The 18667-nt window shown below is 39.6% G+C and overlaps 5 protein-coding genes across 6 annotated transcripts in view; 3 read left to right on the forward strand and 2 right to left on the reverse strand.

Annotated features, from left to right (window-relative positions):
* Positions 1-92, forward strand: part of pin1 (peptidylprolyl cis/trans isomerase, NIMA-interacting 1) — a 2830-nt gene extending 2738 nt beyond the window's left edge. The window contains exon 4 of the mRNA XM_043218140.1: positions 1-92. This exon is cut by the window's left edge and continues 424 nt beyond it. The gene's annotated coding sequence lies outside the window, so the exon portion shown is untranslated.
* A 497-nt stretch (positions 93-589) lies between these two features.
* On the forward strand, positions 590-2125 carry LOC122362816 (microfibril-associated glycoprotein 4-like). The gene is made up of 5 exons (XM_043264456.1): positions 590-744; positions 819-1028; positions 1109-1205; positions 1311-1478; positions 1560-2125. The coding sequence occupies exons 1-5, from the start codon at positions 739-741 to the stop codon at positions 1811-1813; spliced, it is 735 nt and encodes a 244-aa protein (XP_043120391.1). The 5' UTR covers positions 590-738; the 3' UTR covers positions 1814-2125.
* On the reverse strand, positions 1982-5113 carry LOC122362981 (microfibril-associated glycoprotein 4-like). Its single transcript, XM_043264857.1, has 5 exons — positions 4345-5113; positions 4061-4267; positions 3884-3980; positions 3621-3788; positions 1982-3541 (listed from the first exon to the last, which is right to left on the reverse strand). The coding sequence occupies exons 1-5, from the start codon at positions 4348-4350 to the stop codon at positions 3288-3290; spliced, it is 732 nt and encodes a 243-aa protein (XP_043120792.1). The 5' UTR covers positions 4351-5113; the 3' UTR covers positions 1982-3287.
* Positions 5114-7479: 2366 nt separating this feature from the next.
* Positions 7480-9061, reverse strand: LOC122363056 (microfibril-associated glycoprotein 4-like). The gene is made up of 5 exons (XM_043264977.1): positions 9041-9061; positions 8768-8968; positions 8591-8687; positions 8352-8519; positions 7480-7932 (listed from the first exon to the last, which is right to left on the reverse strand). Exons 1-5 carry the CDS (start codon positions 9044-9046, stop codon positions 7676-7678), a joined length of 729 nt encoding a protein of 242 aa, XP_043120912.1. The 5' UTR covers positions 9047-9061; the 3' UTR covers positions 7480-7675.
* A 2971-nt stretch (positions 9062-12032) lies between these two features.
* Positions 12033-18117, forward strand: LOC122362524 (microfibril-associated glycoprotein 4-like). Of its 2 annotated transcripts, none has more exons than XM_043264056.1 (5): positions 12033-12061; positions 15841-16044; positions 16122-16218; positions 16347-16514; positions 17717-18117. In XM_043264056.1, the coding sequence occupies exons 1-5, from the start codon at positions 12050-12052 to the stop codon at positions 17971-17973; spliced, it is 738 nt and encodes a 245-aa protein (XP_043119991.1). In that variant the 5' UTR covers positions 12033-12049; the 3' UTR covers positions 17974-18117. The 2 variants fall into 2 exon arrangements, with proteins under 2 accessions (XP_043119991.1, XP_043120067.1); XM_043264132.1 differs by lacking the exon at positions 12033-12061 and adding an exon at positions 15578-15710.
* The last annotated feature ends 550 nt before the right edge of the window (positions 18118-18667 follow it).

The raw sequence follows: 18667 nt of genomic DNA on the forward strand, positions 1-18667 counted from the left end.
TGAACCTGTCTACAGTTCACTGAATCAGTTTCCCTTCAAATGAAATGAATCGTTCAGAATGTGTTGAAAATAAAAGATTCCCTTCAGCTGGAGTTTTTCTACTTTTATCTCGTTCTTCAGCTTAAACTCCAATCCGACTGTTTTATGATGACCTTGACTTTCGGTTGAAATGCAAACTAGTTATTTTTCTGGTACGGGGTTATTCTAGTTAACTCTTCATGATTCACTCGGGTGCTCAGGATGATAGCAGAGCGAAACAAGCATCAGCTGACAAACCCAAACAAATTAATATCAGCTAAAATGATCAAAGGGAACAATTCATCACACACCTAATCAAATACAAAACATCCAGTTCTGGAGGATTAATCTCAAAGTGAAATATGACATTAATAGATGGTCTGAGGTGTAGAGACTGACTCCTGTAGAGATCGTGTGTCCTGTTAGTTTCCTCTTTCAGAGTTACGAGTGAGCGCTCTTCATCTCTTATCTTGTTTATTTATGGAAAGCCTGTTCTTGTGTTTGTGTTCGACCGGGGATTCCCTTCTTTCACAATTTGGGGAATTACTAAATTCGGGTAATTGTGTAAAAAGAGCATGTTATCTGCATTTCTCAAAACGGACTTTGACGCTGAGGAGGAGCCCGGACATCAGATATTTAAAGCTGGGTTTGTCTCCTAAAGAGATCACCAGCATTTCCCTTAAAGCCTGAACTAAAGAACTCTTTGAGAAGAGACTGAAGATGGAGGTAAGGACATCCGTTTCCTGCGTTTCATTACGTTCCTTACAGGTTGTTGGTGTTAATCCGGTCCTCTTCTGCAGATGATGGTGTTTCTAGCGGCTCTTCTGCCTGTCCTGTTGGGCTGTGATTGTGGTTATGATGTGAACAAACCGGTCGACTGCTCTGATCTTTATAAATCAGGACAGACGGCCAGCGGGATCTACTCCATCTATCCTGCAGGAGATGTTCCTGTCTGGGTTCACTGTGACATGATCTCAGATGGGAAAGATGAAGATAAAGGAGGATGGACGGTATGAATGTGACTTTATATCATTAAACACACATCAGAACATTCATCATGAGTCATATCTTCTCTATAAACCCATCTCAGGTGATTCAGAGGAGAATGGATGGCAGCGTGAATTTCTATCGGCCGTGGAATCAGTACAAGAGAGGATTTGGGAATATAGAGAGTGAATACTGGCTGGGTAAGATCTCACAGAGAGAGTGTGTGTGTGTGTGTGTGTGTGTGTGTGTGTGTGTTGAACATGTTCTTCATGTGTGTGTGTGTGTGTGTGTGTGTGTGTGATCAGGGCTGGAGAACATGTATCAGCTGACACGAAACAGGAAGTACATGCTGAGAGTGGATCTGGAGGACTTTGAAGGAAGGAAGGGTTTTGCTCAGTACTCGTTCTTCTCTGTCGGTTGTGAGTGTGCTGGATATCAGCTGGGAATTTCAGGATTCACGGATGGAGGAGCAGGTAAGATACTTTCAGTCATAATAATTAAATAAAAATACCTCTGTGTTGGGTTCATGTCAGTGATTCTCTTCCTCTCTGCAGGCGACTCTTTATCTGGTCACAATGGATTCAACTTCTCCACCTTTGACAAGGACCAAGACACTTCAGAGACTAACTGCGCCAAACAGTATCTCGGGGCGTTTTGGTACTCGGCGTGTCACAATACCAACCCCAACGGAGTGTATTTATGGGGTGAAGATCCCACACACTACGCCATTGGTGTGGCCTGGTCCACCTGGAAGAACTACGCCGTCAGCATGAAGTCCATCGGCATGAAGATCAAACGCATCTCTTAGAAACATCACAGTGCTTTTGAAAGGAAAATACTTTTTACCTCATTTTAGGACATCTTACGGTTTTCATTGCTTTTTTATATTTATATATTGAGCTCAAAACGAGCTTTGACCGTGAAATAACAGTCTGCTGAGACGGAGTTCAAATAAACTGATTTACAGACACGAATGAATATAAGACTAGTTATAGAAACAGCTTTGAAACGACTCATAAATACAACACTTTGGAAGGCGTTATTTCTTTTTAGGTTTAAATCGTTTTGTTCTTGCATCAAAGTTTAGTGCACCAATAAATAAATTAATATGCATACAGCATTTCATTTCACCAATTTTGTGTCTTTCCTACAAAATAATTTTGGGCTCAGCGTTTCAAGGTTTTTTCATTTTCATTCAGCTATTCACATGCCGTTGTTTTTAATATTATGACTACAGTACATACAGCTTATATATACACTGTACAACACATAAAGACACTTCATGAAAAGGCTGTGAGCTTTGTCTTCTTAGTCATTTATTCTTATTGAATCACACTTTTTTTATGAGTGCTTGAAAAAACAATACCAACTCCTATGAAATTAGTATCACCTCTTTTCACGTTCATGAAAGCCAAAAATTTAATTTCTGTAAGTAAACCCCAAATTAGGAAAGTTTAATGTAGACTGTGTGTAAACCTAACGTCTGAAATCACTTGTATGTAGCTCTTTTAACAAAACCGATTGTTTCAAAGCACTAAAACTTTGTGATCATAACTGATCAGTGTTTAGTTGACCTTCTAAGCGATTACTAAATTGTTTTACGGCAAACATTTGTGCAATTTCTTATGCTTTCTGTTTCTTATGATGAGTGAACATTCTTCATTTAAACCTTCTCTTTTTGGCTTTTAACTACGTTTGACTGTTAAAGAAAAAATAAGCTAATTCCATCATAATGTTTCAATATTAAGGGGGAAAGGGCCTTTTTATATACTGCAGTGCATGATGGGAGTGTTTACTATGGCATTACCCAGCATGCATTGCAGTATGAAGCATTTTGCCATTTTGGTGTGATGTCAGAGGGGGGAAACTAACTCTTTTTCTCTTTTAATACACTTTTAAATCTCTCTCCTGTTAAAGTTACTTGTATTACTTGTTTAGAAAGTTTATATCATTTTGTGTTTGAATTATTGAATTTAAAGAGGCTGGTTACCTGAGATTACTCAGTTAGTTAAAGGGTTGCTTTAAAGAGTTTCCCCTTCACCCCTTCCTTTCCCCGGCGAGTCCCAGCAGCTTCTGCTCCACCAGTTTCAAGACTTTCACAAAGGCTTTCTACGCAGCGGTTTATTTAAAACGTATTGTTGATTGATTTCCAAGAGCAATTCATAAACAAACTATTTTTAGAGTGATATTTCCACACATCATATATTATTTTACACAGTTACTAGAAAAGAGAAAACATGAATTTGATTATTTGATTATGTTAAAGCAGTCCTGCAGTGTTTCTAAGGTACACGCTTGATCTTAATGCTGATGGATTTCATTCCGACAGCATAACCCTTCCATGATGACCATACATTTCCAATAGCATAATAAGTGGGATCTTCACCCCATAAATACACTCCGTTGGGGTTTGTATGGTGACAGGCCGAGTACCAAAACCCCCCGAGATACCGTTTGGCGCAGTTGGTTGCATAAGCATCTTGGTCCTTGTCAAAGGTGGAGAACATGTATCCATTATGGTCCAATAAAGAGTCGCCTGCAAAGAGGAAGAGAACCACTGATGACAATAACTCAACCAGAGTGAGTTTACATGAGCGTAAATTAAAGTGTCCCACCAGCTCCTCCATCCGTGAATCCTGAAATATGTAGTTCATAGCCGGCAGCTTCTCCATCCACAGAGAAGGACGAGTACTGAGCGAAAGCTTTATTTCCTTCAAAGTCCTCCAGATCCACTCTCAGCTTGTAATACCTGGTGAGTGTCAGCTGATACATGTTCTCCAGCCCTGATCACACACACACACACACACACACACACACACATGAAGAACATGTTCAACACACACACACACACACACACACTCTCTCTGTGAGATCTTACCCAGCCAGTATTCACTCTCTATATTCCCAAATCCTCTCTTGTACGGATCCCACGGCCGATAGAAATTCACGCTGCCATCCATTCTCCTCTGAATCACCTGAGATGGGTTTATAGAGAAGATATGACTCATAATGAATGTTCTGATGTGTGTTTAATGATATAAAGTCACATTCATACCGTCCATCCTCCTCTGTCTGCAGCGTTTCCATCTGAGATCATCTCACAGTAAACTGAGACGGGAACATCTCCTGCAGGATAGATGGAGTAGATCCCGCTGGCCGTCTGTCCTGAGTTGTAGACGTCAGAGCAGTCAAACGGATTGCTTGCGGTCTGAGTCCATCCACACATCAGAAGAGTAGAGAGAACGGCCAAACACATAAACATCTACACAAGACAGAGATAAAGAGATGAACATCATCCTAAAATTAAACTTAACTCACTTTTGTTATTAAAAAACTTACTGCCATTTTCTCAGTCTCTCCTCAGGTAAAAAGACTTGCTGTGTCTAAACGGAAAAAAACTTTTTTATACAATGTTTTCCGAATGTCCTGTAAATGGCGAGGGTTTTTGAGCTCAGTGAAGAGTGAAACAGTAACTCATCGTTTGTCTGGTAACGTCTGACACGAACACTTCATGGATTAGGTTCTCAAACCCCTCCTTTGAGTTACAGAGGAAATTTACATTACAGAAACACACAAGTTGGATGCAAATAAAATGCAAGTTAAACCTGAACTCACATGCTGGCTTTGGCCCTGAACTGCTTCTTGCATATTCGTCTTATTTTTTTTCCTAAGCAGTGAAAGTTATAAAAATTGGCACAAACTTAGAGGAAACACTGAACATTAATCACACCAAACATCAAGTCTTTATCTCAAACCCTCTAGCGCCACCAGTGGGTCAAATAAGGGGTCTTATAAACTTTAAAGCCAAATATCTGTGGAGTTCATGTCTAATGTATATCTTGTGAACCGATAAGGAACCAGGATCACATTAACATCAACATGAGCAACAATACGATTGATACACCTGCATTGCATATTCCATGCAGTAGTTACAGATGTTAGCTAGATTAAGTTTACCACCTGTCTAGTGATGTATGTTTATGCTGAAATGTAATAATTATTGTGAGGTGTATTGATATGACTCGTATCTCTGGAGCTAGATTTGTAGCAATACATTGTATTGCTCAAAATTATTGTTCTTTTATGACAAAAACCATTAGGACATTAAATAAAGATTATGTTCAATGAAAATATTTTGCACATTCCCTTCCGTAAATATTTCACATACTTACTTGTATGTATATTACACATACATACTAATATAACATACTTTTTGGTTAGTAATATGCATTGCTAAGGGCTTTTCAAATAGTTGTATTCTCTAAGCCAAATATAGCCAAATACACTCCAATCCTAACAAACCAGGCATCAGTGGAAACGATGTCCAGATCCACGGAGGCCCTGCTTCACTTGCAGGACTTAAGATGCTTCACATTTTCAATGAAAAGTTCGCATTTGCAAGCAGCAACTCATATAATCACGGATAGATTTAAATGCACAGAAAGCATGTTTTGAATGTTTTACATCTTCAGCATACATTTGCAAGCCGTCATTTGTGTTTGTGTTTTTGGACTCTTTGGAGCCAGGTCTCGTTTCATTAGAAGTTTGAGGCTGATAATGTTCAAGTACTTGCAGAAACATCATTGTAATACGAGTCTGGACGTTTCATTTGGGAAATAGCTTTCGTTTTCTCTTTTTTCCCCCCAAAACAGTCATGATGCAAGCCATTTGATTTGACAGTTTTAGCATGTTTTGAATTCACAGATTGTTACTGACTGTTTATGGTGTAAAGCCATGGTTTTGTGGCAGAATTAAAACGCTCAAAGTTTGCTGTTGCAGTTTAATTCATTTAAAGTTTTGTCAGTACTTTGGGAATCAGCTTCATATTTTAGAAACAGTCTTCACTAGACCTCTCTCTCTGCCAGATGTTGGTTTGATATTAAAGAAGCATAAATTCCATTTTTTGTAGCAAATAGATCGGAAAAAGTGCTGCTTTTTCCTTGAGATTACAAGACTATGTTTTTATTACATTGAAAGTGTATTAAGTTTTTTTCCTTTCTTTAGTGTACCAAGTGTATAATTTTTTTTTACTTATATGTATAGTTAATCTGTGGTCTATGGTTAATCTCTGATTGGCTATATGATGGACAAACATACAAAACTAGAAAAGTCTCAAAATATACATGCACAAACCCAAGGGTTCGCAAAGGCACGTCCAACAAAGACCTTCTTGTGCAGACTTGTTGTGAATGTGTATGGCACACAGAAACAAGCTGTGCTTATCCACTTGGTAATGCTATAATACTTCAATATAATAACTCAATAATAATAAAGAAAGAACAACAACAAAATACGTTTTGATCATTCTGTAACAGCAAGCTTTAGTTTCTTGATACTGATGATACTGGAAGCTAGTAGACGCCTCTCACCTCGCTTCATATAGAAATTAAAGCCAAACCGTCATCAAAGTGGATAAATAATATTCATTTCATTGTGTCCTGCTTTCCAAAGAAACACAGATCAAACACAATCAAAAAGCTCGACTTAAAGCTGATCTTCCAGTAGAAAGAGTGTTTGGTCTGCACTGGTGCGTTGAAAAGGATAAATTCATCTTGAAATTATCCATCAGGAATTCATACAAGACGTGGCATATTGTATATGGTTACAACTATTACATCTATGATACTTTTATCTGTTACTCGGTTGAATAAAACCAGTGAGGTTGCGGTGGTGCCGTGACCCGGATGAGAGCGAGGTTCAGGGAGTGAAAGTCTGGCTTGAATCCATCTGCTTCTGCAAGACTTAAAACTTAAAACCAAGGAGATGCTTAAGGAAACAAGGGCCATAATAAACGGTTGATGAAACTGCTATAAATTACAAACAAGAGAGATTTCACAGGAGATTACCGCATTAGCTACTGTAAAGAAAAAAGTGAGCGCTTTAGGTTGGACGTAGTGATATTGATGTTCGTCGTTGGAGAAATGTGTGTCGAATCTTCTGACATGATCAACTACAGAGTTTCAGAAGTCCAGGAGCACACAGTGTGAGCTAAGAGTATGGCTTCTTTTTATATAGAAGCTGTTTAATTGAGAATTTATACTATTACTTACTATTATTAGGCTGTAGGAGACTATTTGCAGTGATAATTTAAGCACTAGAGGGCAACGCGCATCACATGATGTTGACCTTCCCTTGAGGTAGTATTGGGAACGTACTGAGCTGACCGTAACTCATCTGTTTAGAAAATAACGCTTATTCATTAAAATAAACAAGTCAAGAAACAGACATAGATCTGTGGAAATTCTTTATTCTGCCAAAAACAGCTTACCCCCCCACCCTTCAGTCACGTGACCGGTTCAAAGACCTCGAGAACAAAACATCCACAGCTCAAACCTGTCGAGTTATCATCCTTTTCACATCTGACATAAGCAAGCAGATGAGGCCGGAGTATGAATGCAATCCGCCGAACGGTTTAGTGTTTTCTTTAGAAAGGTTTTTACATCTTAATTTAACCTTCTAATATCAGCGGTTACTACAATCTGTATAAAAATAACAGGCACAGCTTGGTTTTGTCCTCTAAAAGTCACGTGAAAACTACTAAGAAAGACACCACATTTTTGTGATTGCTCATGATATAAGAAGTTAGACAGGTAATAGAGAAGAGCTAACCCTCATTGATTAACAATAATTTGATCAGTGTTGTGCATTTCTGACAAACACGACAATGTTTCTATGGGACATGTTTGATCTTCATGCTGATGGATCTCATACCCATATGATAACCCTCCCAGGATGACCACACATTTCCAATCCCACCATAGATGTCGTATTGCCCCCATACATACACACCATTGGGGTTTGTCTTCATGCAGTCTTTGTACCAAAATGCTCCTAGACGACGTCTGGCACAGTTGTGGTCAGAATCGGAGTCTTGGTCGTTGTCTAAGGTGGTGAACTTCTTGCCGTCATGGTCATTTAAAGAGTCGTCTGAAGAGAGGAAGAGCATCACTGACGACAATAACTCGAAAGAAATGACTTTTCATGAGCATAAACAGTGTAATAATTACTCTCCCGAAAAAGTTTTAATTGCATATTAACCGCATGAACAATTCTTTAAAAAAACTAATAATTTAAATTTGCGTAATTTTCCCTCTGACTAACCAGAGAGGTTACATTAAAGCATTAAACGCTACATTATGATGTTAAATCCGATAATGCTTTATATAGAATTTTTCTATAGTTTATGCTGTGTTTAATAACATTTACATCAAAAGTAACTGTAATTTAATGACAGGAAAAATAAAAATTATTCTTTAGTTTTTCAAAAAAAAAAAAATTACATTACAGTCATAATTTGTTTAGTAAAGCATTACACCCAACACTGAGTATAAAAGAAAGTGCCCTACGTGCTCCTCCATCTTTGAATCCAGAAACATGTAGTTTATAGCCTTCATCTTCACCCTCCACAGAGAAGGACGAGTACTGAGCGAAAACTGTATTGTTTTGAAAGTCCTCCAGATCCACTCTCAGCATGTACTTCCTGTTTCGTGTCAGCTGATACATGTTCTCCAGCCCTGATCACACACACACACGAAGAACATGTTCAACACACACACACACACACACTCTCTCTGTGAGATCTTACCCAGCCAGTATTCACTCTCTATATTCCCAAATCCTCTCTTGTACTGATTCCACGGCCGATAGAAATTCACGCTGCCATCCATTCTCCTCTGAATCACCTGAGATGGGTTTATAGAGAAGATATGACTCATAATGAATGTTCTGATGTGTGTTTAATGATATAAAGTCACATTCATACCGTCCATCCTCCTTTATCTTCATTGCTTCCACTTGAGATCATGTCACAGTAAACCGAGACGGGAACATCTCCTGCAGGATAGATGGAGTAGATCCCGCTGACCGTTCTTCCTGAGTTGTAGACGTCAGAGCAGTCGATGTCATCCTGATTGCATTCACTCATCAGTACAGCTGGAAGAAGTGATGCCAGAAACACCATCATCTAGAGACAGAGAGAGAACGAGATTAATGTCTCAAGATAAATGTCAGAAATGCAGACTTATGACGAACTTACTGCCATCTTCGCGGTCTGTTTTCAGCAGGTCACGGCAGAGATCTGTTTTATCTAGATGAAAATATTGTCAGTTTTGACGGTTTATTTTCTGAAAGTGTCTGAATGTTCTGTAAGATAAACGAGCGAAGCAGTAACTCACCGTTTGTCTTGTGTCTTGTGTGCTTCAGTCGGACTCCTCCTCTGTGTTAAAAGATGTTTACATCGCAAGGAGACATATTTAGATGCAAATAAAAGGCAGTTTTAACATGTAGTCACGAGCTGAGCTGACAGCGCCTTGGGCCTGATTTCTGCTTGAATGAAAGCAGTCCAAAAGAATCTGGTTGAAAGTTGCACACAGAGATGCACTTGTGTGTGCAGTTGTTCAGGACATTTAGCTGAGATGTCTCTCCTAAAAGTTCTTGGGAGAAATAAAAAATATAAGCAGACTCTAAGCAGACACAAATGTCCAAAATGAGAATGTGCTGAGAGAAACATCGCTTTATCGTCTTGAGGTGAGACTCCATTATAATTTTCAGAGGTTACTCACGTTCATCAGACAGGACGACGAGAGAGACATGAAATAATGATTGAAGCCAGAGAGCAGGAGCCAGTACCTTCATCCATATTGTGTAGATGTAGATAAGGCTCTTATTGTAACCTCTCTGGTTAGTTCAAGGGAAAATTGTGCAAATTGTGTTGTTATGTTGCATATAATAGACCCTCTAAAATCTTTAGTAATTTAGTCTTCAGTTTACCTTCAACTGAAACCCATTTTACAGTGTTGAACGTGTTCCTTCTTGGTAAGATACAACAGTATCTAAAACTCATTACAATAGAAAAACTGTAAGTGTTCTTAAAGAAATCCCTTGCTTCAGGGATTTATTTGTTTGCCCTCGTGGATAAACCATTAATTCAAATTACTTATTTCATTCTACCTGGCACTGAATCTGAATCTTTTGACTAAATCCTTGTTGTTAAAATCACTTCTAAATCACTTCTAAGCTTCACAGTAGACTAGTGAAAGTACCAGTGTCTAGTTAAAGAGGAAGATCTGAGCTCGCTTGAGATATCTTCTAAACTTTAATTGAATCTCTTAGAGTTTTTTGTCTGAGAAGACAAATGTGGAAAAAGGAGAGCACAAGCAAAAGTCTCATTTTGAAGTTCACCTCATTTATGTTTAGGAGAAACACTTGAGATTATCTTTCCTTTGGCTGAACATTAACCACATCGAGCTACTGCTATGTACATTTATGAGTTAATGGAAATCACCATCATTTTCTTTTACAAAGAAGAATGAAAATGTTTTCAAACAGCAATTCATATATTCATACACAAATATACACAGACAAAATGTGTTTCACGAATACAGAGTGCCCACAAGTTTTGAATGTTGCACATTTGCAAATTGTTTGTTGAGCATCTTGAATTTGTGTTTGTGTATTTAGAGAATTTCCCTGGAAGATCTCAGCCTGTCCATCAAAGACAATGCATCGTGAGTATATGAAGCCAAAGTTCAAGTTACGCTACAGCAGGTAGCCTTTCGGCAACATTGTAATCTTCTGGAAGTCTTCCTCTGCTGCTGTCGTCCAGACTACCTTCTGGCTGGCTGACCTCTTCCTGGTCAGATCTGTCAGCGAGGCAGCTAAAGAGGAGAAGTTGGGGATAAAACAGTGTTTTTGTGAGGGGCTCGGGGCCTTCTGGTCCCCTCCCGACCTGAAATCCCAGGTACTTGGCTTCTGACAAGGCAAGGTACTGCCAGTGCCCACTTGAGGTAGAGAAGGTGGTTTTCGGTTTGGCTGATTTGGATAGAGGTACCAGCCAAATCCCCTCCAGCAACATGGGGTAGCCATCAAACTCGGAGACCTCGTTGAGGTGTCGGAAGTCATTGCAGAAGTGGAGGGTGCCATCCGGTTTTGGGACCATCACGATTGGGCTGGACCATGGGCTGCGAGGTGGTTCTATTACCCCCAACTTCAGCATCTGTTGGACTTCATCCTCAATAGCCAGCAGACGAGCCTCAGGCACACGGTAGGGCCGCTGCCGGACGATGACTCCTGGTGCCGTCCGGATGTCGTGTTTGAGGACGTTGGTCCTGGGTTGAGGGGAGAACATGTCAGAGAACTGACCAATCAGGTGCTGGAGCTCTCACTTCTGGGCAGCTGAGAGATGTGGGTTGACATCTACAACCACAGGATCGGACCTAGCAAAATCCGCAAGCTGGTCACCGTTCCCTACCCATTTCAGCAGCAGCTTGATGTGATATCGCTGATCTGTCCACTGATGACCGGGTTTATGTAGCCGATAGGTCACTGGCCCAATTCTCTCCTTCACTGTGTATGGGCCCATGGGAACGAGGACCATTACCTTATCTCTGGGCTGGAATTCCCGTGGCTGCACCATGGCATGGCATGGTCGATCTTCTCCCTCATCTCCATTTATAGATCCTCTAGCAGTTCCTACGGATCCTCTTCGGCCGCTCCGAGGTGTCCTGCCATTGGGTGGGAATGCGCCAGTTTGTGGATGGCTTCTATCTGTGTCCATGGCACGACCAGTAATAATTTCTCCTCCACCCTCCGCTGTGCAACACATAACACAGACATTAATCTCTGAATGATTAATTCAGGTCAAATGATGATTATGTAATACTACGATCATCACTTGATCATCTTTTATCTTGTCTAACTACCTCACAGCAGCCAAAGTAAGATTATTGTTATAAAGTCAAGGGTCAAGAGCCCAACTAAAGCAAACACTGACCACCGTAGCGGTAATGATAAATTTTCTCCTTCAGTGATTGTTTGTTAACATCAGGTGTCTTCAATAACTACTGCACATAGGTGCAAATATACTTTCTGAATGACTTATGATTTTCTTGTATGGGTGGTTGATATTTCAACATTATTTCACAATACACTAATGACTTTAAAAGATGCTTTCAAGCTGATAAGTTGAGTTGAGAAACCTGTAAATGGTCAAAATAAAGGACTCAGTGACAGAAGACCAGAATCTGAACATCTCTGCCTGAACATCATGAAACAAACGGTGAGTAACACCTTTATTCTTCGGCATTCACTGAAACAGATCATGAAAGTGTGTGTATTATTTTCACATTGGATTAATGTCGGTGTGATTTGATCATAAATGAGGAACCTGATCAGTCGTTTGTCTCTAGATGAAGGTGTTTGTCGCGGCTCTGCTCTCTGTTTTCACGGCGTCTGTTGTTTGTGGATACAGACCATTTGATTGCTCTGACGTCTATAACACAGGACGATGGACCAGTGGGAGCTACCCCCTCTATCCTGCAGGAAATGCTGAGATCTGGGTTTACTGTGACATGATCTCAGATGGGAACAATGCAGGCCGAGTAGGATGGACGGTAATAACGTGACTTTATATCATTAAACACACATCAGAACATTTATTGTGAATCATATCTTCTCTATAAACCCATCTCAGGTGATTCAGAAGAGAATGAATGGCAATGTGAATTTCGATCGGCCGTTGGATCAGTACAAGAATGGTTTTGGGGATGTAGATCGTGAATACTGGCTGGGTAAGATCTCACAGAGAGAGAGAGAGAGTGTGTGTGTGTGTGTGTGTTCATGTCTAATGTTGAACATTTCCTTTATGTGTGTGTGTGATCAGGGCTGGAGAGCATATATAAGCTGACACGAAACAGGAATTACAAGCTGAGAGTGGATCTGGAGGATGTCCAAGGAAATAAAGGTTTCTCTCAGTACTCGTCTTTCTTTGTCGGTCCTGAATCTGATGGATATAAACTGCATGTTTCAGGGTTCACTGATGGAGGAGCTGGTAGGTCATTTATATTTGTGCTCCTGAAAAAATCAAACTTGAATAAATATTTACTTGTTTCATGAGTTCATGTGTTTTTTACTAAAATGTTATTTATATAGACAGAATAAGGATGCACCTATCTGCTTATAAAAGTACTTACTTTTAAGTACTTGGTGCTTTTGCTCTCTGCAGGAGACTGCTTGTCCGACCATCCTGGACAGAATTTCAGCACATTAGACAAGGATCAAGATGTCCATGAAAAAAACTGTGCCAAACTGTTTCTCGGTGCATTTTGGTACAACGGCTGTCACCATACAAACCCCAGTGGTGTGTACTTACGGGGGAAAAAACCCACCATTTTTGCCAGCGGAAATGTTTGGAATAACTGTTTTTATGCTGGAATAAAATCCATTAGCATGAAGATCAAACGTGTGTCTTAGAAACTGTAATCACTGTTTGACAGAAATAAACTTCTGCATTGAGAACATACACGCATTGTGTCAAATGTGTTCTCAAATCTCTTCACAAACACTAAATGAATTATTGCATGTTTTGATATGATGAGTTGAGCCCATGGGTTGATTATCATTTAGGTCTATACTCTCAGGAAGGAACACGCCACTTTTTATTTTTTTTGAAAATAGACTCATTTTCCCGTTGAGTTTTATGTTTTTTTAATGCATCCAGTTGATTTCCAGGTCAGGCAGTAACACTTTTAGCTGTAGTTTAGCACAGATCATTGAATCTGAAACAGATTTATTTGGTGCTATATCTTTACTCTTTCATTTCATTATTTTCTTGGCTTTGGAAAACTGCGTCTGATGTTTGTCTACGAAGCAGAGATAATGAATATTCTGTCATTAATTACAGAATAGTAAACGTTTACGTCTAGGGGAAAGACATGTTTATGGCATTTTTTGGTATAGATACAAAAAGACAAAATTGATACAATTTTTACTATTCAATAAAGTTTTTTTGTTGCGTGATATTATATAGTTCTCTATCCCAAGTGCCCTGCACCCGTGAACCATCACCAGCTGGAATCAACGTTGCATGAACACTGCTCTGTAGTTCTTCTCTTCCTTCCCCTGGGATTGTAGTATCGACCTGCCACCAGATGCCAAATTACCGCACTGAAAGGTCTATCCCCTCTCCCGCATCTAGATTCTTCTTTGTGTCCAAGAAGGATGAGGGCCTTCGACCCTGTATAGATTATCGGGTGCAGAATGGCGTGACGGTTAAGTTTGCATACGTTTTTCTCGCTCCTATCCTCTGGCAGTTAGATGAGGAGATCCGAGGAGCGGCTCCGCAGGGAGTTCCATCAGGGCTCACCTATGTCCCCACGAGCCATCGACTCCCTCTGCTGGACAGTACACACACCTCTCCGGGCTCAGGACACCCTGGCAGCAGACGAACCCTCTCGCTCCTCCAGAAGATCTACTGGTGGCCCGACATGGCCACAGATGTCACTCAGTATGTTCATGGATGCTCGGTCTGTGCCGTTACTACCACACCTCGCCGTCTACCAGAAGGTAAATTACAGCCATTGCCTATTCCCCACCGACCCTGGACCCACCTCGGAGTGGACTTTGCCACAGACTCACCCCCCTCTCGAGGTTACATTACAATCCTTGTTGTTGTCGACCGTTCTCAAAAGCCTGTAAACGAATCCCTTTGAAAGCTGTTTACCCATGTGTTCCGGAACTTTGGGCTCCCAGAAGACATTGTGTCCGACAGAGGGCCCCAGTTCATTTCCAGGGTCTGACGGGCCTTCTTTCAGCTTCTTGGAACCTGGCTATCATCCCCAAACCAACGGCCAGACCGAGTGGAAGATTCAAGAGATCTCCGGGATATTCGCCTCTGACTGCCCTGTAAAAAGCTGAATCCCCGTTCATTATCCAGTCACAAATCAATCCCATCACCTACCGTCTGAACTTACCTCCACACTACCGGATTTCCCCCACGTCTCCTTACTCAAACGTCACACTGACCCAGTTTTTCCTCCCTCTAAAGAACCGGAGCCGCCTCCCCCTCCAGAGCAGCCTGAAGTTCCTGGAGATACCATGTACCAGGTCCAAGACATCCTTGATTCCTGGCGGCAGAACGGCCAACTCCAATACCTCATAGACCAGGCGGGTTCAACGTTGCATGGGCGCTGCTCTGTAGTTCTTCTCTTTGTCATGTTTATACTCCTGTGCTCCAAGATTTCCTTCATGAACCACCATTGTTTGAAGATACGTGTGCTTGAAACTTACCTGCTTCACCTGTGTTGTTCATATCCGCCTCCACTCCTCTGTGTGTGGACGTAACAAAAGCATGATATTGCTGCTATTTTCCCAGTGTGCATATTTCAACAGCACTTCAAAGAAAGTTAGCTATAGCAATATCCACAGTTAAAAGATAAAATAATAAAAAAAATTAAATAAATAATTCTTTTTTTCTCACTATAAAGTGACATTTGTGCAAGAGATTCTGTGACAGAAGTAAAAAAACGTTTTTTAAATTTATTTCAGCCTTAATCTTTTCACAAAAGCACTAACAAGTGAACAGGAGTTGCAAACTTAAAGTACAATGTCTAAAGTGCACCATCAGAATAAAGTGTTGAACTTCATTCAATTATCTTTGCTATTATATTTTGTTGCAGATCAAAAAAACAGTGACAACAGATTTAGTGGTAAACATTATTTCAAGATCATTGCAAAACAGTGAAATAGATGAACTGATGATTCCTGCAACGGCTTGTATTTCAACATTATTTCACAATACACGAATGACTTTAAAAGATGCTTTCATGCTGATAAGTTGAGTTGAGAAACCTGTAAATGGTCAAAATAAAGGACTCAGTGACAGAAGACCAGAATCTGAACATCTCTGCCTGAACATCATGAAACAAACGGTGAGTAACACCTTTATTCTTCGGCATTCACTGAAACAGATCATGAAAGTGTGTGCATTATTTTCACATTGGATTAATGTCGGTGTGATTTGATCATAAATGAGGAACCTGATCAGTCGTTTGTCTCTAGATGAAGGTGTTTGTCGCGGTTCTGCTCTCTGTTTTCACGGCGTCTGTTGTTTGTGGATACAGACCATTCGACTGCTCTGAACTTTATAAATCAGGACGGACGGCCAGCGGGATCTACTCCATCTATCCTGCAGGAGATGTTCCTGTCTGGGTTCACTGTGACATGATCTCAGATGGGAAAGATGAAGATAAAGGAGGATGGACGGTATGAATGTGACTTTTGAAATGAACAGATTAACATATTAAATGCTCTAACCTTATAAGAATTATAACCCGTCTCAGGTGATTCAGAGGAGAATGGACGGCAGTATTAATTTCTATCAGCCGTGGAGAAAGTACACAATAGGGTTCGGGACCACCGAGAGTGAATACTGGCTGGGTAACAATTCATGAGAGACTTTGGGTTGCATCAAAACTTTCTGGACAGGTTCTAGTATGAAAGGCATAAATATCTTATCAAGTGTCATTTGTGTGTGTGTGTGTGTGTGTGTGTGTGTGTGTGATCAGGGCTGGAGAACATGTATCAGCTGACACGAAACAGGAAGTACATGCTGAGAGTGGATCTGGAGGACTTTCAAGGAAGGAAGGGTTTCGCTCAGTACTCGTCTTTCTCTGTCGGTCCTGAAGCTGATGGGTATAAACTACAAGTTTCAGGATTCAAAGATGGAGGAGCTGGTAAGAAACTGTCATTTATACTCATGAATATGCATTGATAAAATCACACTTAAACAAATGTTTACTTGCCCACAAGCTTTTTTTTTTTTATTTATGTTTTAGTAGTCTTAATGTGAGATATGTTACACAATTGTGTGCGTATTTGACAAGTCAGTTTGACAGTTCAGGCACAAGGTGGACTGATCACAAACTCAGTCAGGAAGTGATTTTTGAGTAGCAGAAACACAAAATCCCTGTTTCAGGTTGTTTGTGGATGTTCAAATCAGTCAAACTGAGAAATCACAAGGAGCTTTTATTGTGTATGAAAATGTGTTGTGCTGCGCGAAAAACACAGCGAACAGTGACTGAACCTGCGTCTGTCAGATAATACTCTAGTGATTCATGCAAGATGTATTTAAGATGTGTTAAATCATCATTTTCACCATTATAGTGATCAGTGTTTACTTTAGTCGGGCTCTTGAGCCTTGAATTATCATTAGATTTTATATTTCATCCCCAAAATGAACAATGTCAACATTTACTCACTCCTGAAGGGCTGACTTCCTGCTCTGAAACATAAAAGACAGTATTTTGAAGTTTTGGTTACAAGTGACTTTCATCACATCAATGGAAAATATTGAGTTTATATAATTATATATATATATATATATATATATATATATATAGTTTATATAAGGTAGTTGTAGCCTAAAGTTTGTGCAATAAATGTTTATGTAGAATCAAATAAAATTGTTATTTCTAAAGCTACTATTTGTAGTGTCTACCTAATACGTAATATCTTAAAGTTACGTAGTGGGGGTATTTTCACACCTAGGTGTAATTTGTGATTAATTAGATTAATTTATTAACACATCATGTAATTAATTTGATTAAAAATTGAATACATCAATAGGTTGTGTTAACCAAAATTTCTCATCATATACAGTTTACTTTTTTCCAAAGTGATGGAAAAATCTGAAGGACACGCATAAGAAAAACAACATACTTTTTAAGCAATTTAATGCATAAATAATGAATGAAATATTAAAAAAACTGATTACACAATAACACATGATGGAAGAAATGCATTGACTATTTCAGGACAGGAAGAAATCATGACTTTGAGCTATTTAAGAGACTTTTCACACAATAATTATATTTTTAGGAAATGAAATATGAATCATAAATACGTTGAGGTCATCCGTGACGCTCTTCCTCTGCAGGTGACTCTTTGTCCTATCATAACGGACAGAAGTTCTCCACCTTCGACAAAGACCAGGACAACGACAGCAGAAACTGTGCCAGACTGTATCTCGGGGGATATTGGTACAATCAGTGTTACCGCTCAAACCTCAACGGTGTGTATTTATGGGGAGAAGATGACACTCATTTTGCCATCGGAGATGTTTGGCACACCTGGAAGAAGAATTATGCCATGGGCATGAAATCTATCAGCATGAAGATCAAAGCTGCTCTCTAGAAACATCTGATGCTGTTTTCACTATATTACAAATGAAAACGTTTTATTTTGTTCAGTGCAAGCGAATGAACGATTACCTGCTTTTGCTCTTTTGATTGACTGTTATATAAGTGAACTTCCAAATAAACTCCTGCATCAAAAGCACTGTATCTTAATGTGCATTGATCTCCTCAGAAATCAGTCACTTTATGAACAGGAAGTTATTACATAAGTGAAACCAAGGTTTCAATCAAGTTCCTCTTCTTGTTCACTCTCACTGCATTCCAGCATGTTCTCCACTCAATGTCTGCTTGATCCTATTGCATTTCTTTTGGTCTTGTGCTTTTTCCCCTGTTTCATATTTCCTGCAAATAACGAGTAAATGCGGTCTCTGTGTTCTGAAGACGTTGTGTGTGTATTACATGTGCTGTTGATCTTGTCTATAGGTTTATTATATTTATAAAAGAAAGATACAGCTTTACGATTCTCTCTGAAAAACCTTGAGCTCCTGTGGGCGGAGCTAAAGAGTCATGATAGTACACATACATCTTGGAGACGTCTTTTCAACATCTGCAATACGTCTACAGGACGTTTCCTTCTACATGTCAAATGAATTTTTATTAGATGTTTATTTAATTTATAATATATTTAAAACTGACATCTGTAAGATGTTTGTAGACAGTAAATACTTTCCAGATCAAGAGATCTTTATCAG

The sequence above is a fragment of the Puntigrus tetrazona genome, chromosome 1, assembly GCF_018831695.1.
Source record: "Puntigrus tetrazona isolate hp1 chromosome 1, ASM1883169v1, whole genome shotgun sequence".
Taxonomy (NCBI): Eukaryota; Metazoa; Chordata; class Actinopteri; order Cypriniformes; family Cyprinidae; genus Puntigrus; species Puntigrus tetrazona.

What these genes read in the sequence shown, in the direction of transcription:
- LOC122362816 (XM_043264456.1), top strand. An exon ending in AAGATAAAGGAGGATGGACG is followed by an intron (nt 1,029 to 1,108) that starts GTATGAATGTGA and finishes AACCCATCTCAG; the next exon opens with GTGATTCAGAGGAGAATGGA. An exon ending in AGAGAGTGAATACTGGCTGG is followed by an intron (nt 1,206 to 1,310) that starts GTAAGATCTCAC and finishes GTGTGTGATCAG; the next exon opens with GGCTGGAGAACATGTATCAG.
- LOC122362981 (XM_043264857.1), bottom strand. An exon ending in CAGACAGAGGAGGATGGACG is followed by an intron (nt 3,981 to 4,060) that starts GTATGAATGTGA and finishes AACCCATCTCAG; the next exon opens with GTGATTCAGAGGAGAATGGA. An exon ending in AGAGAGTGAATACTGGCTGG is followed by an intron (nt 3,789 to 3,883) that starts GTAAGATCTCAC and finishes GTGTGTGATCAG; the next exon opens with GGCTGGAGAACATGTATCAG.
- LOC122363056 (XM_043264977.1), bottom strand. An exon ending in AAGATAAAGGAGGATGGACG is followed by an intron (nt 8,688 to 8,767) that starts GTATGAATGTGA and finishes AACCCATCTCAG; the next exon opens with GTGATTCAGAGGAGAATGGA. An exon ending in AGAGAGTGAATACTGGCTGG is followed by an intron (nt 8,520 to 8,590) that starts GTAAGATCTCAC and finishes GTGTGTGATCAG; the next exon opens with GGCTGGAGAACATGTATCAG.
- LOC122362524 (XM_043264056.1), top strand. An exon ending in CGAGAGTGAATACTGGCTGG is followed by an intron (nt 16,219 to 16,346) that starts GTAACAATTCAT and finishes GTGTGTGATCAG; the next exon opens with GGCTGGAGAACATGTATCAG. An exon ending in ATTCAAAGATGGAGGAGCTG is followed by an intron (nt 16,515 to 17,716) that starts GTAAGAAACTGT and finishes CTTCCTCTGCAG; the next exon opens with GTGACTCTTTGTCCTATCAT.